We start from the raw sequence: 23944 nt of genomic DNA on the forward strand, positions 1-23944 counted from the left end.
AGTTCCCAGATGTCTCTGGGACATTGCCATTCTATGTGCAGCTTTTGAGAGTTAGAAGAGGAGACCCCAAAGCACGTGTGCCTTCCAAACTGCATTCTTGGGTCTGCCCATTGTTGACCTGTGTGTGGACACACGGCTTCATTTCCTTGGGTTTCGTTCATATTTCTAAGGGCCAAAACTCCTACCAGCAGAAAGCTTACAGACTGAAAACAACTGAACCATGCCTCTCTGAGGGCCGGATCTGAGGACTCTATTAGTGATGGCCCCTGAGTGCTTGTCTGGGTCAGGTCCTTCCTTCTTTCCCCTGTACTCATCTTGTCTCATCATTTTTTTTTTCAGAGCTGGACTACAGAAACTCCTATGAAATTGAATACATGGAAAAGCTTGGCTCCTCCTTACCTGTGAGTTCCTCCTATACACTGGCCTGGCAGGGGCTTCTGTGGGGTCCCTCAGAGTTGTCCTATCACATATCCTCATTCCTAAGCTCATTGCTCCAGGCCTTGGAACACTAGCATGATCACCTTACTGTTGACTCCTCCCTGTTAGTCACACTTTGTACAATCAATCAGTGCCCAAAGCCACCTGAGCTCTCTTATCGGCCTTGACCATGGATGGACTCCCAGGGTGTGAGCCTCAGCCCTGGTTATGGCGTCTGCTCATGGCCCTCCTGCTCAGCCAAGGAGAAAAGAAGCCTTCTTGTTTGTCCTTTCTGTCTCTTTCTTTGGGGTCTGCCTTAGTTACTTTCCTGTCACTGTGATAACACACTATGACCGAGTGAATCTACAGAAGAGTTCATTTGGGCTTATGTTCCAGAGTGTCAGAGTCCATGACAGGAGATCAGAGGCACATCATAAACTGCAAGCAAGAAGCAGTCTTTAAACTTTCAGAACCCACCTCCAGTAACATACCTTCCTCCAGCAAGGCCATACCTCCTAAACCTCCTAAACACCATCATTTGAGGACCAAGTATTCAAATGCATGAGATTGGGAACGTCTCATTTAAGCCTCCATAGGCCCTAGCAGCAGCGCTCAGCACTGGGGTCAGCGTGCTGCCATCCGATATTCCCATCTGAGGGCTGAAAGCATGGCTAGCTGGCTCCGCAGCCTCAGTGCTGGCATTTGCCACTGTAACCCATTCGTGCTGAGGCCTGACCAGGGCACATGGCAGCACCTTAGGTCTCCACAGCCCTTCCCTCCCTTCCACCCTCCCGGCCCTCTCCTAGTTACCTCTTGCTTTCTCCTCTCCTTCAAGAACTTGAGAAAACTGAAGGCTTATTTGTTCCCTGTGGACCAGTGCTTCCTTCACTTGGGTGGCATACTCAGGTCACTGCACCCAGCTAATGTATGTGTGACTTTGATTCCTGCAGCAGGACGATGACACTCCGAAGAAGCAGGCCTTGTACCTTATGTTTGACACTCCTCAGGAGAGCCCCGTCAAGTCTCCTCCAGTCCGGATGTCAGATTCCCCAACTCCATGTTCAGGGTATGACGTGTACGATGAGAGAGTTGTGTCTCAGGCCGGTGGCCCCCAGGTCCTTGTATACCTTCCCTCTGTTACTCTGACTTCATTCCATTGCATGTCTGCAGGTAGCCCATAATTTACATAATTTAGTCTGTCCACAACAGCATGGACACATCACTTCTGAGCCCAGGGCCCTTTGCTTTGAATGAAGTTGAAACAACTGACTTAGCACCCTCTAACAGACACACAAACTCAAACACACGGGGGTGGGGGTGGGGTTGGGGGGGTGAGAGAGAGAGAGATTGAGAGAGGTTACACTCAGCTTTATTTTGTCATCTGTCCAGTGGGGGGCAGTGTGGTATAACACTGAGACCTTAGGTCCCAGTTATTTGGGCGTCCTGTTGCCTCAGTTTACCCATGTGTAAAGTGAGATAAATAAAGTGACTGTAGGGATTTAGGGAGATTAAAGGAGTCAAGTGATGGACACAGGGAACCTGGTTTCTAGGAGATGATGTAGGAAAGCCATGTCGGAGCGCCTGGCACATGTAAAGTACAGATATTTCTTATAAATGTGTCACTGTTTGCATGTGCCAGGGTCCACGTTCTGAATGGTGTAGTTTTTGACGGGGGAAGTATGAAGGAAGCATTGCTCTCTCATCTGGGGGGCGGGGGTCCCATCTATGACCAGATGCCTGCTTTGTCACTGAGCTGGATGGGACGCTCTGGCTTTGGTTTCTGAGACTTACGGTGGTCCTGCAGAGATCTGTCCAGATGGTCAGGTGTTGGTGATGGGTGATGTCACCTCCAGGAGTGGTCCCATAAGGCAGGCACTGTGACGAAAGCTTTGCATTCGTACAGCATCTTACTTCATCTTCTCAAAGGTGCACGAAAGGAAAGTGGGTGTGATATACAGCCTTCCCTCAGAGTATACAAGCAAGCAACTGGCTAGTCCGTAAACTCCAGGGCTCGGTCTTCTTGACAGAGGCATCTATATTCTCTGCCTCCCTTGTCAGTTGACCCTTAAACATGGCTGGACTGAGGCTTGCCTGTAGATGGATTAGATGGATGGCCAGTGAAGACATGGCTTTTGTCTCTCGGACACAGACTTGTGGGGTATCTCTTTAGCCAGGGCTTCCTAATAGACTTCAGTGAGTCTCTGAGGAGAAGACCCTGATGTTTGACTTTGTTTCCTCAGGTCGAGTTTTGAGGACACCGAAGCCCTTGTGAATGCAGCAACAAAGCTCCAGCATCCAGTCGCAAGAGGTCTGCCCTCCAGTCAGGAGCCTCTCTTGCAGGTGCCTGAGAAGCCCTCCCAGAAGGAGCTGGAGGCCATGGCCTTGGGCACCCCAGCAGAAGCAATTGAAATCGTAAGTGTTGCCTGAGGGGTTCCATGACTGCACCCTCTCGTGTGGGTCACTCATTCACCAGGCCCCTGGACCATAGCCTAGGAGACCCCACATCTCACCGTGAGGGAATTCATTTCTTCCAAGGTGACTGCAGTTCTCAGTCAAGTGCTTTATTTGTTAAGGCTTGGTTTCCATGTTTCTTTCCTTGAAACTGGACTGATGATGGGTAATCCCCTGCTTCCATAGCCTGTAGAATAAGGCAAAGAAGGGGAGAGAGAGGAATGCCCTCCTTTGGGGCATCAGCTGTGTTTCCACTGGGTCTCGGGGTAGGAGATTTTCTCTTGTTCATGATCCAGAACTTCAACGTCTCCTCTCCCCAGCTCTCCTGAAGCCTTGCAGGATCCGCAGCCCTGAGCTGTCACTATTCCCTGCACGTCACATGTGCTTTCCCTAGAGTGTTCAGTATCCACAGGAGGGTCTTCCACGTATCTTGCACAGGCCAACAATTATATTTTGACTTCTTTCACCCTGCCCCACTCCTAACCATCATCAGCCAGGTTTGAGATACCAATTTTAGCACATGGCTTTTGTTCTGTATAGGCAATTGGATCTGTCTCCTGCTACAGACATTTACAGGGCACCTGCTATGTGTGTGTCGGTTGGACGCTGGGTTGGATACCAGAAACGCAATTAGTCAACAATAAAAGGGTCTACATGTGAATCGATCTGGCATATAAATACCATGGCAGGCAGGCTTGCCCCTGGTTCATCTCCGGCAAAGCTGCCCTCTGATTTGGAAGTCTTTCTAATCTATTAGGAGATACTTTTCTGTTTGAAATCATCTTCTCACTATTGAATACGGCCCTTACTCAAACCCTACTTTCCTTGATACTTAACCTCGGTGTTGTTTCTTTGATGAACTATGATGGCATTTTAAAAACGCATCAACTAGCTTTGCCTCTCACCTGAGGAGATTTCCAAATACAAATTATGTGACTCCCTCTGTACTGGGAACAAGGGTGGGGTGGGCTATGGGGCTGTTGTGGGTGGGGAGGGCTGGGATCAGAGGCCCTGCTCTTGGGAGAGGGGGCTGGGCCTGCTAGCCACGGTCCAGATGGCAGTCAAGAGTATTAGCCACTAATTGATGTTCTCTTTAGTCTTAATGCAGCACTGTGCTGTGTATGGATGTGTGGTTCTTGCTTGAAATCAATATCTTTCTACTCTCCTCTATTTTCCATCTTGCTCTCTGCCGCCGGCCTTCAGACAGCTCCCGAGGGTGCCTTTGCTTCTGCAGATACCCTCCTCAGCAGGCTGGCCCATCCCGCCTCTCTCTGTGGTGCACTTGGCTATCTGGAGCCTGACTTAGCAGAAAAGAACCCCCCAGTATTTGCCCAGAAACTTCAGGTTTGTAGCCCACATGTGACCTTTTTGGAGTTTGTCAAAACCTCAGTAGAAAATGAACCTCTGAGCCAAATTGAGCTGAAGCAGGGCCTCATGAGGCAATGCTGGGAATGTTCCAAACAAAGTGGTTTCCTCTCAGACACTGATATGTGTGTGTGCTAGATCCAGGACGCCAGAATTATAAAAATGTGTGATTACGTACTGAACGGACTGTTTCTATTGGGAAATTGGTCCCGATAGTCATCTTCCAGATGTATTGATAGCCCCAGAGACAGTGTTTATTTATGACTTATTCACTAAAGCAGAGGTATCAGGTCAAGCCAAGCTGTTTAAGTACATGAGACAATCCCAGATTCCCATTGAGATAACATCTGGACTCAGTTTTACACCTGGAACAGAGTAGTTATCGCCACAGTGGAAATCTGACCATTCATATTACCATGCCTTCGACCAGGAAGTGAGGCAGACCCAGAGATATTGTTAACAGGCATCTGAGAAACGCATGGCCAGTGCTGGCCAACTTTTAAAAAACAAAAGGAAAGACATCAAGGAATACAGTATAGTAAAAATTACCGTTCTGTTTTGAAAATTAGCTCACATTCGACTACATGATATTTCTTGACAGACCTTCAAAGGGGTGTTTTGTTTTGTTTTTTCTAAAAAAGGAATTTAAACCCTTGTTTCATGATCTGCTGAGGTATTGGTTGTGAGAGAAAGCTGAGCGTATGTTTTTCCACGAGTACCTGTCATGCTTTCGTGTGGCACATTCATTCCGGGATGTGGAGATCCTTCTGTCTGTCTTGATGCATTTCCCTACCGTTTGCTCACCCCCACCCCTCGGGCAGGAGGAGTTAGAGTTTGCTGTCATGCGGATAGAAGCCCTGAAGCTGGCCAGGCAGATCGCCCTGGCTTCCCGCAGCCGCCAGGACACCAAGGTACCTGTTTGCCGCTGCAGTGCGCTGCCTTCTGGGAATGCTGTGTGTGCCACGGGGTTCCAAGGGCTGCTTTGCTAACCACTGGCCAGGCGGGCATTGTGGCTGTCCCGTGAAGTGTGATTTCTCTGAAGCTGAAAGTGTGACTCTTACACAGACACACACTGAGCACATGTGTGGGGATGAGGTAGTGCGGCCAAGCGTAGGAGAGTGAGAGAAGGTATCATGTATCACAGGGGACTAAAAAGGCTTTGAAGAAGGTGGTAGACTAGTTATATGTAAAACTGGTTAGCACTGGTTCACCAGGTTCCCCAAGGGGATTCTTTTTTTCCTACAGATACCCTTTGTCTCCCTATGGGACAAAGTGATTTGTAACTTTTCTGTTTTCTAGAAGATTCTATCCAACTTTACTAAGAGTCAGTAATAAGTAGGAATTGAAAACAAGACTTGCTCCAAGACATTAGATGGTGAGTTAGACAAGAATAAAGAGCCATAGTAGACATGTTGGGTTGTAGGCTCTACCATCTGTCACTGCCCTCTCCTTTGTCACTGTGTTGCCAATACAGACGGGGCAGTAGGCAAAGAAGTGGCTTATTCCAGGAAAATACTTGCTTTTTTGTTTTGTTTTCTTTCCCATAGAAGGGGTAGCAGACCATTTGCTTCACAGACCAGAGTGTGTCTGCCCTTGATTTTTGAGTGGCGTGTGGCATTGGTAGGACATTCAGTCTTCTCGCCTAGAAAGCTTGGGAGTAATTCTTAACTGTGTGACATGTGATGACATGTAGCTGGTACCTCACCCTCACGCTGCCAGTGAGCTGTGGCTCCAGTCCCACTGTCTGCCCCACCCTGAGTTTGGCCAGCCCAGGGAACTATATGTCCGACCAGGACTAGATCCCTGCTTTGTTTGAACCTTGAATGACTTAGGAAGCCTTGCTGAGCCTCAGTTTTTCAGTCTCTGAGATAAGACTAATCAGAGTGAGTTTGCCTGTAGAGGCAAAGACTGCACGTGCAGCTTCATACCTGCACACCTGACATATTCCAGTGTGCAGTTAGCAAAAGCGGCAGCTATCATCTAGGGAGCCCAATAAGATCTTCACAGTACCTCTCCTGGGAAAGCAGAGCTAAGTCCACTTTACAGATCAGGAAACGGGCCACATATCCAGAGTTCACCAACCTGTGGGGACTAGAATGGGGGTCACCAGCGGACCTGCCTGCCTGTCCCCACCTCACATTGTAGGTCATTTGCAGAGACACTCCCAGCTATGTAGAAATCCTAGCTCTGCTCTGTCTCGATAGCTATCAATCCCAAATCAAGTCCCACCTCTGAAGACAGGAGGCAAGCACAATGTGGGTGACCAGACTGGGAACAGTGGCACACAGGGCGGGGACACAAATGTAAACAGAAATCCTTGTTCTTGTTCTTGTAGCCAAAGTGTACATTCGAGTTGAAGTGCCCTGAAAGGGGACGTTCAGGAGAGGATGGCGCCCCTCTCCCACCCCTACAACCCGCCCCCGCCAGATTTCTCTCTTGACTGTTTGCAGAAGAGTATTAAGACAAAGTGAGTTGCCCAGAGCGTGTCCACTGTACGTACAGTGTATTCCTGTCTTGGAGAATACTGAAGTCCAGTTGGGCACATTCTGACAAGTAGTAGTTCAGGCTTAGTACAAGGCCTCCCGGGAGGCGGGCACCCTGTCTCCTCCTAAGGATCTGCGGGAGTTGGCACCCTATCTGTGGCAGCCTCAGAACATGTGTTCTAGTTTTTATTTACACAGCAATGCCACACAGACTCACAGAGTATAAGCCACGAGAAAGCTCTAGTCACCTTCTAATGGGCTCAGATGTGTGCGCCGAGGGATGTTTCTGTCCAGGAAGAGCTAGAGCCCTCATCGGGTGGGGGGAGCATTTACTGGATAGCTTGTATCGCTTTGGGGAAATACCTGGTTACCATGGTGCATAGAAAGAAATTAGATGTTTCTGCTATAACCAGCCCGCTCCTGGGGCGCTGTTGACCTCACTGTAGGGAACCAGAGGAGGGCTGTACAGAACACGGAGCTGTGGGTCCAGGTTGCCTGGCATCTCAGATGAGGGTGATGTGGTCCCATTTTCTTGGCAGCAACACATAGAATCACTTAGGAGGAAAGATGTAATTTTAAGGGGATGAAAAATCAGCTGTTCCCTAGAGCAGCTTTGAGGTGGACAGAGCTGGGTCAGCCTCCACAGAACTGCAGTGAGAAGCCATGTGCCCTCCCTCCCAGACTCAGTTAGAAACGGAGCTGAGGCTCTGGTGTTGGGCTATGGCGTTCTTTCTTTTTCTTTTATCATGCTTTCTTCTTTGAGAACATCCTATGTGTATACAGTGTTTTTTGATCATATTCAGCCTTCCAACTCCTCCTCAATTGCCCCTTTCCCCTTCCCAAAGGTCATGTTCACCACCCTTACCCCTGCTTTATTACTGAAAAGATGTATTTTTCATATAGTAGCTCCCCATCCCACTCCCTCAGGGCTGTGGCCTTCTTATTCCATTCCCCCCACCCGCCATGTGCTTCTGCTGGTGCTGAGTCCCGTGTGTCCCCAGGGAGTGGGCCTGAGTACTCGCTCTGAGTCCACAGTGCAGCAGCCTGGGTTCCATCCTCAGAGCCCCTATCTCTGGCCTCCCAAGGTATGGGGAGCAGGGTGTGTTGGCAGACTCTGCATGCATGACAAGTTGGTTTTGATCCCTGTGCCTGTTGGCTTTCATTGACAAGGGGGACCCGTGATGAAGATGGAAAGATGTGTTCTGGCGACTTAGGGTCCTGACTATACCAACAGGCAGCTTTAGGTTGGGAACGGTTCCCACACAGAGGGGAGTCCTGTGTGTAATTACCCTGAGAGAGACCTGGCTTAGATGAGCAGGTACCTAGAGTTGTCCTGAGCTGGAGCAAGAATGGGGTCAGGGACAGAGAGTATTCTTGTCAAGCGGCAGAGAATAGTGTTAGGGACCATGTTTATTATTGGTAAGAAGCCAGCATCGTTCCTGTTGGGCTTCTCATGAGCCTCTAACAACTGTAACTCCTTCCCTCCACATTTGATGCTGAGTCCACAGTTGAGGCATATCCCTGGCAGCCACAAGAACAGTCTGAGGAAGAGTGACAGAGGACTGGCTGGTGGGCCTGTTTGTTCTCTAACTTCGGAATCTGTAGTTGGAGCCTGTGTTTTACAGACTGGGAAGCCGAGTCTTGATGGGGGCAGGCACAGCTGGTTGATGTCTGGTACTGAGGCCTTCCATGGAGTGGGACTGAGGTGTGGGGCCAGGTGCCTCACAAGTGCCTGTAGATCCTCGGTTTGGGAACTGTCTGCTTTGGATGTGGAACATCTGGCCAAGATCCTTCTCCTGCCTGGATACTGCCACAGGACCCAGCTACCTCACAAGGCCCTGAGCCTTAGCATGGGTTTCCTGGTCCCTGGCCCTCCCTCATGGCTCCCCAAGCCTCAAATCTGAGTTTGCCTCTGACTGCTCAGGGGGCAGAGATCTTGCCTTGATCATGATGTCCTGATTGCCCAGGGCCTGGTGATAAGGGAGGGTCACAAGGAGAAGAATGGGCCTGAGTGCGTGACAGGACTCTTACTGTCAAGGCCAGCGGGAGGCACACAGACTTGGGAGTCTGAGGGAGAGACAGTGGCCTGAGGAACCTCACAGTTTCCAGCTTGTAAAAGCCAGTAGAGGGTTGAAGGTGGTGGCAAAGGTTGTGACCACTTCACATTTAGTAAATAGGATTCTGGTGGCCTCTTGGCCCGCATGAAACAGCAAGACTGGGATTGTGAGAAATGAAGCTGGGTTTAAAAATAACTACCCTTAACGTCTTAGCAAGAGACCTTTTAATTTCACTTGAAAACATTCATGGCTGAAAGGAAGAGCCAAGGAGTGAATTCTGAAGTTCATTATCATGCAAGCAGCTGTAGGGAGCAGGGAGTGAGGTGGTCCCAGAGCTGTTCTCAGATTGAAAATGCCAAGGCGGTGGATGAAGGATGTCACCACGGGGTCTGACTCCTTTGCACCCGTTTAGAAGTCTCTCTGGTTTTACAAAGGACATCGGGCGGATTCATAATTTCTGATATGCTCCTTGGTCCTGCCCTGTGCTGATATGAAGTTCATTTTCATTATCAATTCCTTTCTCCCTTGCACTGCAAGGAGCTGCTAATTTACCTTGAGGCTGAATTAAATCTCATTTTGAAAAACTTAGACCCAGCCTCTCTCCAGAAGTACCAGACTGAGTTTAGCAGCTCCAAAATTCTGTTCATTTTGAAACTTTGTTTATTTTTTTTTTTCAAATTTTTTAAAAATTTACTTTACCTGTATGGTTGTTTTACCTGCATGCATGTATCTGTGTTCTTGGTGCCCACAGAGGCCAAAAGAGGGTGTCAGATCCCCTGGCACTGGAGTGGTACAGTGAGCCAACTTATAGGTGCTGGGAATTGAACCTGAGTCCTCTAGAAGAACAGCCAGTGCTCTTTACCACTCTTCACCATCTCCTCAGCTACCCTAACCCCCTTTTAAGGAGCACATTTAAAGTGAAAACAATTGGGTTTGTTTGGTTTTCCTTTTTATGTTCTCTTCCTAATTTTGTGTTTGTGGGCTTTTCTTACTACAGCCGTTAAATGGTGATTTCCAGGTATAATGTTCCCATTACTACTGAGGTGTTGTCCCTCAGAGAAGCAGCATTATAAACCATTGCCAAGAGCAAAGATAAGCCCTCCATGCAGAGCCTCTGTCCTGCCACCAGGAAGCGCTTTTTCTCTGAGGGATCGGCAGCCTGCTGCCAAGGACTGGTAGCTTATGTTCTAGGCAGTTGTCCTAGGCCTTCCCCGGGAACAGAAACTGAGAAAGATAATCATGGCATCCCATCTGACATGTGACTGGAGTCCATGCTCTGGTTGACCAGGTCTGTGTGCTCTTGGTTCTGAAGGTGGGTCACTGAAGGTGAGCCCAGGGGTTTCTGGGCAGTTTTGGACAGTGAGATTCAGGTGATCTGTGGGCACCATTTGAGGGTAGGTAGTAGCCAGTGAGCTGGGGGTAGTCAGGGCCAGTGAGCTGGGGATAGGCAGACTCAGTGAGTTAGAATAACATGTAGGTATCACTTGAGGGTGAGCTCAAAGCCTCAAGGGCAGGCAGGGACAATGACTACAGGTCACAGCAGTTTTCTTCTAGGACAACTAAACCGTTGTGTGCACCTTGCATGTGAGCACTAATGGTTCCTAAATGGTCACCTCCAGTCCTATCCATTGCTCTTGTACCTCCTGAATTTTCTAAGTGCTTCTCTTCTTTAGGCCCTCAGAACCCGATTCTATAGTGAGGCAAGGTAAGGCTGGTTATAAACACTCTGCCCCACCCCTTCCCACGGAAGCACATCTCAATCCTCACCCTCTTGCCTCCTCCCCTCTTTCTGTGTAACTGTGCTCTGCTCAGTGCACAGTTTGTTCTCCTGGTTCTCCGAGGATGGAGCAGCAGTCCCATTCTGCCCATCAGGCCGCCGCCACCTCCCACTGTAGCATGGACTTGTGTTCTAACTGTGGTGCAGGCTTTCTTGGCAGCCATGACAACGCTGAGGTTAATGCATAGGGCGGAGAGTGGTCCATTGGATGTTTGGGTTGCCGTGGAAGTAGGCTGACGGGGGAGCCTGGCCATGCTGGTTGATGATGCTCCTAACACTGTGTTTCAATTGTGTTACAAGTTGCTTAATGTTCTGTGAAATAGAAGAATAGCCATGTGTCCCCTCCTCGCCTCTCTGAGGCTCGTAACTGAAGCCTACAGAACACGAGAGAGCTGCAAACCCCTGTCAGTTGGGTTGAGCCAGACAGCATGGCCTTTGTTGCAGGGTTCATCAGGAAGAGTGGATAGATACTGTCATTGGCTCCAGGTCTCCCCTTTGCTGTTAAATAGCAGACCTAATGGCAACACACTTTCAAATCCTGACAGAGCTGACAAGGTTGACAAGAGGAGGCTTCAGATTCTCCTCTGAAGGCCACCGCCTTCTCATCCTTTTAAACAGAGCCATGTGAGCACAGCCAAATTTGGCAGTTGGTCAGTTGTACAAAAACGATCCAATCTTCAGCTATCGAAAACTCGGCAGCATAGACTAGTGTTCTGTATCATCCCACAGCAAGATTTTATTTTGGAAGTGGGGCCGGCAGGATAATGACCACTGTTCACTTACAATGCCTAGCTGGCTCGGCGGCTGATAAATGGCGGTGATAAGCAGGCCGCAGACAGGCTGGGCCCACAGGGTTCCTAGTTACAAAGGCTGCCGTCTCATTAGCCCTTTTGTGTGCCTGCACATGTGCAGTAGGAACGCTTCCCATCCCCCGCCTGGACCTGGCATTGCTCTCATCCATGAGTCTTTGCATTTTCTCATAGTTTCGATGTTCTTTGTTTCAAAACCATGCAGCTGAGCGGGTGAATGCGGTGGTCATGGCCACGTGTGCAGCCTGTGTGTCACGCCATTAGTGGTAACTGACCTCTCTCTCTCTTCTCTCCTCTCTCTCTCTCTCTCTCTCTCTCTCTCTCTCTCTCTCTCTCTCATGAAAAAAACATTCCACAGAGGGAAGCTGCTCACCCACCAGATGTCTCCATCTCCAAAACTGCCTTGTACTCCCGCATCGGGTCCACCGAGGTGGAGAAACCCCCAGGCCTTCTGTTCCAGCAGCCAGACCTGGACTCTGCACTCCAGGTTGCCAGAGCAGAGGTGAGGCCTGTGGTGTCTGGAAGGACCGTGCTCTTGATACTCAGATAGGATCCCAGGCTGCAGTGTCAATAACTGTATTTAGCTGTGAAACTGGTGTCTTTGGAGACAGACTGTCCTCCAAACACTGCAGGCTAGGTGAGCAACACCCTATGAGTTCTTATCTGCCTAGTCACGATGCTAACAGGCATGGCCAACTCACTATAGAAGAGATACTTTGTTGCTCCTCAGGGCTGGGGGGTGGGGCGCGGGGTGGGGGGGGGTGGGGATGGGGGGAGGTGTCTTGATTTCTCCTGCTTGGGGAAATTCTCTGGATGGAATCCTGCTTTTAGGTGAGAAATCTCATGTGTGTGTGTGTCTGTGTGTGTGTCTGTGTGTGTGTGTGTGTGTGTGTGTGTGTGTGTGTGTGTGTGTGTGTGTGTGTGTATGATGCATCCTGATTTTGGGCAGACCGGACCGCACTCATCTGGGAATCTACCTCTTTCTTCTCTCCCTGACCCTAGGTCATCGCCAAGGAGAGAGAAGTCTCAGAGTGGAGGGATAAATATGAAGAAAGCCGACGGGAAGTGGTGGAAATGAGGTCAGTAGGGCGCAGCCTTCCTGCTGCTTAGAAGCCCTGCTCCCTGGCTTCGTGGCGGTTTGTGCTGAGGTGGTCCCTATCCCAAGTAACGCTTTCTATAGAAGAAGTTCACTTTTCTCTATAATCATGGCTAGTATTTTTGTATAGGTGGTTTTTAAGAGATTTTAATTTTTTAAAATATTTTGATCGTTCTTAATGATGTGTGTCTGAGCGTGGGTTTGTGCACATGAATGCCGGCGCCCTTGGACGCCAGAGGCATCTGATCCCCCAGAGCCTCAGCTTGCTTGAGAACTGTCCACTGTGGGTTCTGGGTCTTCTGGAGCAGCACAAGTTCTAACTGCTGGGGTGTCTCTTTATCTCCTACGAGTGTTTTTAGAATAACACAATGCACGAGTTAAAGAATCCAGTGAGATAAATGTGTCCTGCATCCCCCTGCTTCAACTCCAGCAGACTCGCATTCCTCCATACATTTCTAGTAGGAAACAAAACACCTAGATGAGGGTCAGGGCCTGTTTTCTAGGCCACCAGCACATCTTCCCGAAGGCACTGTGTCACTTTCTGGGTGACTGGATTGAATGGGCAAAGACCCTGCATCTTCAGAGGACTGCTCTTGCAGAGGGATGCTTGACACCTTGATATTTTCATCTGGGGGAGTTGCCAAGCAATGCTGGTACACACCTTTATTCTCAGCACTTGGGAGGCAGAGGCAAGCAGATCTCTGTGAGTTCAGAGCTAGACCGGTCTATGTAAGGAGTTCTAGGTCAGTCAAAGGTTACATGGTGAGATACTGTTTTACACACCCACTCCCCAAGATTAATTTTATTATTTATACATATACACATACATATATATACATATATATATATATATATAGAGAGAGAGAGAGAGAGAGTTTAAAAATACAAGGGAGGGAACTGGAGAGGTAGCCCAACACTTAAGAGCACTGGCTGCTCTTCCAAAGGACCTGGGTTCAATTCCCAGCACCTATATGGCAGCTCACAACTGTCTGAAACTCCAATTCCAGGGGATCCAAAACCCTCATGCAAATATACATTCAGGTGAAACACCAATGCACATAAAATAAAAGTAATAAATAAATCATTAAAAATGCAAGGGGACAAGAAGCAGCCTAAGACCTTGCGGAATGTCTCCTCCATTAGAGGAGACTAGCTCCTGTTTCCGGAGGCTTTGGAAGAAGATACGGAAAGGATGTTAGGGAGCTACAAGAGCAATGAGAAAGGCTTCCTGGGGAGGGAAAGGTTTGAATTAGACTCGAGAAACAGATTCTGGGTGGCAGAAATGAGAGAAGGAAGTAAGCAAACACCCTAGGCTACACTTGGAACGAGAGAGCTGAGATCGGGGGAAATTGTCTATGCACATTGAGCGCCATGTCCGTGAGCCAGCTGGAAAGTGCTGAGCCCGTGAGAGCAGTGAGATGTGAGACTCTGGGGGGCGCTCTGGCCCGTTGGTTCACATAGTGGACAGCGTGGTGGACTGAGAGCTTTATGCCGGGAGAAGGAACTTAGTGATGGAGCTCAGGGATGAGTGCAGAGGGTGTGAGCCCAGCTCTGACCGGATTTGTGCTGCTGTTCCCTGGTTACACTGTAACACCCCCCCACGCCCCACACCCCCCACCCCCCACCCCCGTGGGCAGAGATTTAACACCGTCCTGTTCTATAGCTGAGTGTTTCCTTGCCTTTCTTCCAGGAAAATTGTGGCCGAATATGAGAAGACCATTGCACAGATGATCGGTGGGTGTCACGACTAGAGTGCTCAGGGGAGGGGGTAGGGGAATGGGGGTGGGTTTCAGCCACAAGGCTCAGAGCCAGTTCCTCTAAGAGTAGTGAGTTCCTCGGCAGGGACCATCTCAGCCGCACTTGTGGCTGTACCCTGAGGATAGCCAGGAGAATGTACGTCACAACTTCACAATTCCCCAGCATCTCCACAGACCTCATTTACCCAACCAGGTGATCCACCATGTTGGGAAGGAGTCTGAGTCTGGCCAGTAAGTTGGATTTTGCTTGCAGGAAGCATAGAATTAAAACCCCCAACCCCAACTTAGTTTAGAGTCCATGATTAAATATACAGCCTTAACACATAGATTTAGGGCCAGGATGGAACCCATGGCAACTCCCTACCCAGTACCCTTCCTCTTGCGGCTGGCAGAGCATGGTAGCCAATCCCAGCTCTCCCTGAGATGTGACACCTCCGTCAGAACACTGCATCCCTGAGTGCCAGAGCTGAAAGATTGCTTAGGCCTGCAATGAAAGACGGCCCTATACTAGCAAATGACACACAATGACCTGTGTGCCTTCCTTCATCTTTCCTTCCTTCCTCCTTTCCTCCGCCCCCCTCCTCTCCTCTATTCCTCCCTTCCTCGTGTTACTATCTATCTCTCCATCTCCCCCTCCCCATCCTCCTCCTCTATAATGAGAAACATTCTTGGAGATAGTCCAAGACCAGGCTTGTATAGTCTTGGGGAGTTGGTCTTCATGTTGATTTATGTCTAGCTATCTGTTTATTTGCTTAGGTTCATGATAATCAGTTTTAAAAATGATTTTTTTTCCCTACCTAAGGATTTGTGGGGTAAACATACAAGTTTGTGCTGAGCCTAGATCTGCACAAGCTTACAGAGCCTAGATCTGTACAAGCTTACAGAGCCCTGTAGCAAATGTTTGGCCTTTTGAGTCCTACCCGTCTATAGCTGACCCCAAGATGAACGGCTCAGTGGCCTTTGCAGTAGCAGGAGGGCCAATGGTTGAATGGCTGGCCCTCTCGGGAGCATTAATTGTGGCCTACGTTCAGCCACATTGATCCCATGGAAGGTGCATCCCATCAGAGCCAAATGCACAAGCTTATGGATGAGATAGAAACTTCAACATGCTGCGCATTCTAAGAGCTGGCAAAGGAACTGGAGAGGAAACAGGCTTCTCTCAGTGTGGACAGGGTTGCCTCCTGTGTCTTGGGATATGACACTGGCAGATGCTAGTGTGGTGTTGAGGGAGAAAGGCCTGAGGGAAGGCTGCCACAGCCAGCTTGTAGCAAGCACACAGCTAGGGATGTTCAGAGAAGCAGGAGTTCCCCCTGGTGGACTCTAAGCATGAGAGCCTGTCCAGCTGACCTATCTGGGAATCTGCCATTATGGTGAGACAGAAGCTACTAGGTGCTGATTCCTGCTTCTGAGAGAAATTGCAGCTGACCGCAGTTGGAACATTTTAATCTTGGACAGTTAAGAAGGGTGGGTATCAGAGGCTTGGTGCATTTCTTTCTTGGACTCTGAACAGTTTTCTGTGTACAAGAGAACCCCCAGGATGGCTCAGGGAGACTGCTACAGCATCCCTAGCTGAGTGCATCATCTCTTGGATAACATCCCTACTGTGTGCATAGTCACGAGCCTTACTCACCAGCCTCTCCCTCATCCGCTTTTCCAAAGCTTTTCTAACCCAGAAAAATTGTATGTCAGTTGCTGTGGAGGATCGCTGGGTGAGGCCACTAGACATTTCATGTTCCGTGTTGACAACCTGTGACATGACCGCCCAGGGAAGGTGGGTGGACCCGCCTGCCTCGTAGGAAAGTAGGTCCCTTCACATGTAGAAACAAGCCCATGGGCCTCATCTGGATTCCATGTTTTCATCCCAGTTTCATTCCACCTGTCCAGCAAGGCGAACCTGGGCCTGAGAGCCTGGCAGCTTAGGACCAGAGTGCATGTGTTTTGAGGGAGAGCCTGGTTCCTCTGACCCAGGCGCCACACCTGCTCATCCCTTCTCAGCAGCTCCTCAGGAGAAAGCGTGCCTTATCTAAGCTCAGTAGTGGGCTCCATGGAATGCAGGACAGGAAGGAACCTCTGCGCTTTCTGCATTCCAGATTGTGGCGATTTTTTGTTTGTTTGTTTGTTTGTTTGTTTCTGCTTTTCTAACAACTGCCCTGATTCTCTGTTTTGCTTCCATTTTCTGTTGCTCTTTGCCCTTTGCTTGCAAAACAAACAGGCAAGCCTGGTAAGTAACTGCTCCCTACCCCCACCCCACCCCCACCGTCTGACACCCACCCATCGCAGCCCACCCCTCGCAGCCCCTTGCTTGTGTTTTGTTTTCCTGGCTTGGTTATTTTTGCTTTCGTATTTGCTGCTTTCCCCATTGGATTTAATAGTGGTTTGCCTGCAAACGCCAGAAAGCCCCCATCAGGGTTTCGAGTCCCCGTTGTCCTGTCTGGGGGCTGAGGCTGATTTCCTGACTTTAAGAGCCTAGCTTTGTTGGTCACGAGTAAGAAGATTTGTGCAGACTTGCCATTGCCTGGCTCTCCTGGGAACCGGGCAATTCTATTTTTAAAAGTGACAAGAGGAAAGCTTGGGCTAGGCGACATCTTAGATTCAGGAAATCAGATGGAACTCTGTTTGATAAATAGCTCCTTCAGCCTGTCTGGTGAAATGTATACGTGACCACAGATCAGCCCAGAATGTACATTGTACGGCATGCTGGGAGCAAAGGAAATGGCTAAAGTTCGGTCAATAACATCTAGTGGAATTTGCCAGTGCCCTCTCCTCTAGGAGTGTGGATAGAGCAAGTCTATTGCTTGTATTAAAAAGCTCTCTATTTAAAAGGCAGCACTTCATGAGTCACTGTGACGCTGTCCCACTGGGTCAGGGGCGATGTTAAGAGCTTCTGTGGGCAGTGATGCTGTTGATAACAGGTCAGATTCCAGGCCGTCCCAGGGCACCAAGAGCTTTGTATTCATTCTCTTTTTTTTTAACCTCTCCAAATGTTATGGCCCAGAAGCACTGCTATCCCCTGGTTCTGGTTCTGGTTCTGGTTCTGGTGAGGAGGCACAGTGAGTTTAAGAACACTGCAGAGTTGGGATTCCAAGCTGGCGTGTCAGACTCCAGAGCCACTGCCCTTGGTGGCTTCTGGACGCTGCTGAGAACCCTGGGATCATAGAGGCAGGGTGGAGGGACAATAGGCATCTCCTAGGGCAGTGGTTTTCCAGGCAGGGCCCTGGGTCAGCTCTATCTGAATCCAGGGAGCTTGTTACTTGTGTAGATTCCCCACCCCGATCTGCTGAGTCAAAAGAGAGGAGGGAGCCATGTCTGTTTGTGTAGCCCTCCAGCTAGCTCTAATGCACACTCTCAGCTGACAAGGCCCTGGGTCCACAAAATTTCAAGGCTTGGAGTAAAATTCAGGCTGTGACACCCCCCCTCCCCCTCACTGTGACACACAGTAATAATGTGCTGAACTTAAGACACAGCAAGAGGGTGCTCTATCAGAAAACAGAAGGAAAAATAACCCAAATCAAAATCTCTGGCTGTTCCCAGTGGGGACTGTCCATCTCAGGGGGCTTGGGAAGAATTTGGTCATGGCCGGGCTTTGTCTTTGGGGCTGAGCCTGGGCTGTGCTGTTCCCTCAGTGAACAAATGAGGTGCCTTGTTCAAACCCTCTTTCACCTTCTGTAAGATGGGGACAGGAACACTTTGTACAGGTCACTTCAGGGCCACCTTTGTTCATGCAGCACGTGGATCCCGTGGCAGGGCCACTTGTGTGGCGGGGGTTTGTGTGCCCAGAGCAGAGCGGTGAACCAGACTGACCCGCAGCCAGCCCCTGAGGAGAGCGGCCTGGTCCTTTGTCATTGTCTTCTCCAAATACCTGACAGACTCATCCGAAGGAAGAGTTGTTGTTTGCCTAACAGTTCCAGAACAATCCGTCCACCACGGTGGTGAGGGCATGCATTTCATAGTTTGACAGGCAGGAAGCAGAGAAAAGAAATACAGGAAGCAGCTAGGGCAATATCAGCCCTGAAGGACTTGGCCCCAGTGACCTACTTCTTCCAGCCAACTCCCACCTCCTCCTCTCTGTCACCTCTTAGTAACACCATCATAATAAGAACTAGTTTACAAGGTCACGGTCCTCATGACCTAACTGTCCTGAAGATGCCCTCACAGGCACACCCAGTATACGCTGTCCTAATCTACACATTTCTTAGTCTGATCAACCTGACAAAATTACCATCATAGGAGCAGTATGGCAGCAGGAGGCCTGAGTCCCAGGCCTGAGGTGGGGAGAGTTGGAGTATAGCAGAACCAGAACCCACAAGTGGCCCAACTACATGTTCTCGCACGCACGCACGCACGTACGCACGCGACAAATGGAGAGGAAGTGATGGGGGATCAGAGACACATAACTTGAGTATTTTTGAGGGCTCCTGAGCACTGGGGCAGGAGCTGTCAGGGCTGGAGCAAGTGTGTGGGGTGCAGCCTGGATTTTATTCTCAATACAAAAGGAGGTCTCTGCAGGCAGGGTGAGCAGAGACTCACCTTGCGGTTGAGGCTGGCAGCTGCCATTGCTATCTCTGTTGTTAGAAGTCCCAGGTGTGAATTTCCTCAAAGTAACCGGCTCTAAGCTAATCCTGAGCAGTAGATAGCGCCCTCCCATGTGACCTGGGAGTGACAAAGATCTGCTAGGCTGTGTACTTTCCCCAGGAGCTCTTGGTCCTGGGGATAGGAGTTAGATGTCATTTAATCCACTGTCACCAGGAGAGGCAAGGGTCCTTGGCCACTCCACCAGCAACTAGCTGAGGGGGGGGGGGGGGCTATATGTGTGTTAGAGACAGTTTGCCCCATAGTGCAGAGACATCTGAGTTCAGTGTGGGATGAGAGAGGTCAGAGACATAGGTGAGAACAGAGCTATTGGTCTGGCTAATACCAGCATTATAAACTAGGCCCAAATGAAACTGCGTTCCCTTACTGAAAAATGAACTTTGCAGTTTGCCTGGAGTGTGGCACTTTCTCCATCCAAGAAGTCAATGTTGTTGTGAGCAGGATTTGGGGGATGTTTTAGGGATAAAGAGACTACTAGTGACTAGTCTATATTGATCCATTTCAGAAGAATCACCCATCACCCTGAGGGCCCTGGCCACGACACCCTTTAATCTCATCTTCCCAGAAAATACAGTAATATTTTTTTTATTTCTGACCCAGTGTGAATCTGCTTAGAGAAGGATATGTAGACCCACAGGATCTCCTGTGTAGATATGCAAGGGCTGCATTGATCAGGTTAAAGGTTGACATCTCTCCAACATGATACGTCATGGCCCCAGGTCTATGGTATCGGGTCCGTGAGTGTTGTCTCTTTGGAACCACTTGAAAGGGGAGGCTCGTGGGTTCATTCCAAGGAAACCCTGAATTGTACTCAAGGCCCAGGCTGGCCCCCTGTAGATCTAGTTTGGATTGATTGGGCTCCATCGTCTGACTCCTGTCTCTCCTGCCAGAGGACGAACAGAGAGAAAAATCCATCTCCCACCAAACTGTACAGCAGCTGGTCCTGGAGAAGGAGCAAGCCCTGGCTGACCTGAACTCTGTGGAAAAGTCTCTGGCTGACCTCTTCAGGAGATACGAAAAGATGAAGGAGGTCCTGGAAGGTTTTCGAAAGGTGTGTCTGTGGAGCCGGAGTCCAGGTGGGGCTTGGAGAGGCAGCAGCGGATTTTGAGAGGAAGGGAGAGGGTGCATGCCAGTTGTGGGGCAAGAGTTCAGGAAGTCCGTCTTGAGCCATTATGAGCAGGAGCTAAGGAGTCAGTTGTCTGTGCTGGATGCTCGGTTGAGCCCCCTCAGTGCTTCTTTTTACGGCCCTGTCGTGACAGAATGAAGAGGTGTTGAAGAAATGTGCGCAGGAGTACCTATCCCGAGTGAAGAAAGAGGAACAGAGGTACCAGGCCCTGAAGGTGCACGCCGAAGAGAAACTGGACAGGTAACTCACCGCTCAGCTCGGCCAGGAGCACCAGTGGCTCTCTGACATCGACTTGCAAAGCATGGCTGATCTTTATGACTTGGGCTCAGATGGGGCTCAGCTACCACCCACTGAGAGAAGTGAAGGACTATATTGTAATATTGGGGGTGGAGTTCTTGGGGTTCCTATGTTCAGGCTCTAGTTAGTGGGGCCGCATCCAGGCCTGTGTCCCAATTCAGAGACGGGAAGAGGGAGGTATCCCTGCAGCCAACTACCATGCACCTTGTTCCAACAGAGCCAATGCAGAGATTGCCCAGGTTCGCGGCAAGGCCCAGCAAGAGCAAGCAGCCTACCAGGCTAGCCTGCGGAAGGAGCAGCTTCGAGTGGATGCTCTGGAAAGAACGCTGGAGCAGAAGGTGAGAGGGTGGGGGCTGGGCACCCAAAGTGAGGCCCCTCTCTGGAGGGTAATAGAGCCTGGTGGGTTGGCAGAGGGTCTCTGGAGCAAAGCTGGGGTAGCGCCTGTTATAAGCGCATGCCTGGTGACCGTACCACGTTAGATCCGGTTTTGCCTTTTGTTTTTGTTTTCCTCTCTGTTTATCCTGGAATAGCAGCCTGCATGGTGATTTCCCACTTTTCATTCCTCCACATCATTTGTCAGATATCTGTTAAACACTACTATCTTAGTTAAGGTTTTACTGCTGTGAACAGACACCATGACCAAGGCAATTCTTATAAGCACAACATTTAATTGGGGCTGGCTTGCAGGTTCAGAGGTTCAGTCCATTATCATCAAGGTGGGAGCATGGCAGCATCCAGGTAGGCATGGTGCAGGAGGAGGTGGGAGTTCTACATCTTCATCTGAAAGCTGCTAGCAGAATACTGGCTTCTAGGCAGCTAGGATGAGGGTCTTAAAGCCCACACCCACAGTGACACACCTGCTCCAACAGGGCCACACCTTCTAATCTTGCCACTCCCTTGGCCGAACATATATAAACCATCACAACTTCTAACATGCCAGACGTTGCCCTTGAACCTTTTCAACTCTCATTCTTACTGGAGAGTGGGTGGGGAACCCACCAGTCCGCTGACAGAAGATGGGCGATGGCAGAGCCAGGCACATTCAGATAAACTCCAAAGGTCACTCAGTCTATGCCTAGGTTTCCTGATTTCCAGTGTGCCCACCTACCCTACTACTTACCCACTGTGTCCCTGGATGCCCCAGTGAAGCCCTCTGCCATCCTAGAAACACTCCAGTTCTGGGTGGTCCAAAGAAGGCAGGGTGTCTAGGCTGAGTACCAGTCTCCTTTGCCCTGGTGGGTGTTGACTCCCTCTGCTAGGTGCTGTCAGAGAAAGCCTGGCAATGAACCTGGTCAGACGCTCACACACTCTACCAATCGTATGGCCCTGGTGAGCCTCGTCCTCCATCTTGCTTCCTCAGTCCCCTTTAGCCCTGAAAATATTTTAGATAAGAGAATTTACCTGATGTCAAGTGTGATACTAACCCCACCCCACTTCCAAAAACAACTCTGGAGAATCATTTAGCCCCGTTCTTCCAGGATAAACAAAGGTAACGGCTGCTGGTCAGTTGACCCAAGAACTGTTCTAGAAAGAGAAGGGCAAACCATTGCCATATGGCGACTACTGTAGCTACGAGTGATTTCTGGACTCTGCTGATTGTTCAAAGCAGTCACCATGGAGACAAGACACAGAGCTGCAAAGCCAAGCATTTGTTCATTCATTGATTACTGAGTACCATTACGGGTTTGCTGTTGGGTCTATGTATATTTTTATAGAAGTGGAATGTTCCATTAAAATAAAGACCACATCCTCTAGTCATTGTGTGTGTGTGTGGGGGGGGCAGTTGTCAGTGTTTCCACAATATAGGTTCCATCAGACATGTGTTTAAATCACCATATAGTGTTAGTTCCTGAAGGAGGAGCCAGGATATATATTTCCAAGGTCCTTGGCCCAATCAGAGCAGCAAATGAAGGTGTTGCTGTGTTTTCCGGTAGATTAAAATACATGGATGCCAACAAATTGGGTCCCTTGGCCTTGGATAATAGCAAAGATTAAAATCTATCTGCAAAGGTAATTCCCTCGCTAACTAAGCTTCCGGAGGAATGAGCTGATCTTGGTGTTCCGCCCTGGAGGACAGTATGATGTATAACAAACAAGGCTTGTCTTAAAGAAATTCAGAAACACATTCAAGGCAGGTCCATGCAAGATGCTGGGCTCCGCGATGGGGCTACTTGCCCAGTAGTGGCTGATGGTGCTGGGGTTAACTCTAGGGACGGATCTCCTCCAGTGGGCCTGTGGGGCTTCCACCGTGAGTCGCTGCACATTAATAGACATTAGAATGAAGCTGAGTGGTTGCAAGCACAACTGGAATTTGTGTTCTAGGCTGGACACATCTGTTCCTATTTGACTGGCTGTGTGCTCTTACACATAGCGCTTAACCTCTCCAAGCCTCTGTTTCCTCACTAAAAATGGGTTAACAGCAGCTCCTTTTAAAGGGGTAGCATCCCGGAAGGCGGAAGGCGTTAGCTTGGTGATTGGCATGTGGTATTCACAGCAAAATAAGATTACCATTTGTAGCCAGCAGGGGGCAGTAGTGGTGGTGAGAATAACTAGAATTAGTGGTCAGAGATTTTAGCACTTGTGTGGGCTGGAGCCTCAGAGTATGCCTAGGCAGGACGTAGGCATGGTCAAGCTGTTAGGAGACAGTGATTCCTCACCCGGCTACCCCCCTCCACTCCCACGAAGGCACAGTTCCCTGTTCGGTGGGCACTGTGGTGTGGAGTCCTGGAGTCCTAACCCAGGGACAGCCATGGGCTGAGCCGAGACATGATGCAGGAGGTTCCAGGAAAGGGGTTGGTGGAGGCCAACCTTCCTCAGCATCTCAAAGGAAAACATGAGATGCAGGAGCTCTGTCCTCAGGGAGGGCTGCTGGCCACTTGTGCATGATCAAGAGCAGCCTTGGGCTCCTGGCGTCTCAGCCCTCAGAGAGTAGAGCCACATCTGCTGGACGTCTCCCAGCTGGATCCCCATCCTACAGGACAGGAACGGCCACCCAGTTGCCTGTGCCGCATGTGTGTATCTGCCTTTAAGTGAGTTTCAGGAATGAGCAAAGAATAGCTTCTGTGTGAGAGGAATCCCCTGAAGTGGCCTGCCTCTCCATCGCTGTCTGCGCCTTTTACTGCGCCATCTACTGGGCATCTTCTAAACAGCGCTAGCATTTCTCTAAACTCCGGGCCATTGTCAGGAAAGCCATGTAAGAGCCATGGAACTTAGCCCAGGGATGAAAGCTATACTAGCTAGCCCTCCACTGCACTCTGCTCACTGTATTTTTGTATTTACAAGACCGCACGTTTCTTACCTTATTTCATTCTCACCAACGTTTTAAAGATGGGGAGTCCAAGGTTCGGAGTGGCTGTGTAACTCGCTCACCCTTACCAGCCATAGCTAGGATGTAAACTTGTTTTGCTTCTAGTTACTTCCTCTAATTCCTGTAGATAGCTTTAGAAGAGACCAAGAGACTGGGTGAACTCCCCTACAAGGAGACCAGTGTTGCTACTGATTAACTAGTGACAGTAGTAGTAGCTGCTGCTGTTGAAGCAGGTCTCACTGTAGCCCTGGTGGCCTGGAACTCACTATGTAGATCAGGCTAGCCTCAAACAGACATGTGCCACCACACCTGGCTTGGTGGCTTGCTTGCTTCCCTTTTTTTTTTTTTTTAACCTTTTTGGTATGTATATTTATATACTTGTTGCTTGCGCATATATTATTTCAGGGCTAAC

At 49.6% G+C, this 23944-nt stretch overlaps 1 protein-coding gene across 49 annotated transcripts in view; it reads left to right on the forward strand.

Annotated features, from left to right (window-relative positions):
- The window catches only part of Tacc2 (transforming, acidic coiled-coil containing protein 2), a 214697-nt gene that overhangs the window by 186464 nt on the left and 4289 nt on the right, over positions 1-23944 (forward strand). For 23 of the 49 annotated variants that reach the window (XM_006508065.3, XM_017322392.1, XM_017322395.1 and 20 more), the window contains 12 exons: positions 340-401; positions 1368-1483; positions 2658-2829; positions 4072-4212; positions 5055-5144; positions 11718-11861; positions 12362-12438; positions 14146-14189; positions 16425-16433; positions 19693-19853; positions 20062-20168; positions 20443-20563. In XM_006508065.3, the coding sequence (XP_006508128.1) occupies positions 340-401; positions 1368-1483; positions 2658-2829; positions 4072-4212; positions 5055-5144; positions 11718-11861; positions 12362-12438; positions 14146-14189; positions 16425-16433; positions 19693-19853; positions 20062-20168; positions 20443-20563 (1244 nt within the window). The remainder of the gene's footprint in view (positions 1-339; positions 402-1367; positions 1484-2657; positions 2830-4071; positions 4213-5054; positions 5145-11717; positions 11862-12361; positions 12439-14145; positions 14190-16424; positions 16434-19692; positions 19854-20061; positions 20169-20442; positions 20564-23944) is intronic. The other 26 variants (XM_017322391.1, XM_017322397.1, XM_017322404.1 and 23 more) reach the window with 5 other exon arrangements.

The sequence above is a fragment of the Mus musculus genome, chromosome 7 (genome assembly GCF_000001635.26).
Source record: "Mus musculus strain C57BL/6J chromosome 7, GRCm38.p6 C57BL/6J".
NCBI classification, from domain to species: domain Eukaryota; kingdom Metazoa; phylum Chordata; class Mammalia; order Rodentia; family Muridae; genus Mus; species Mus musculus.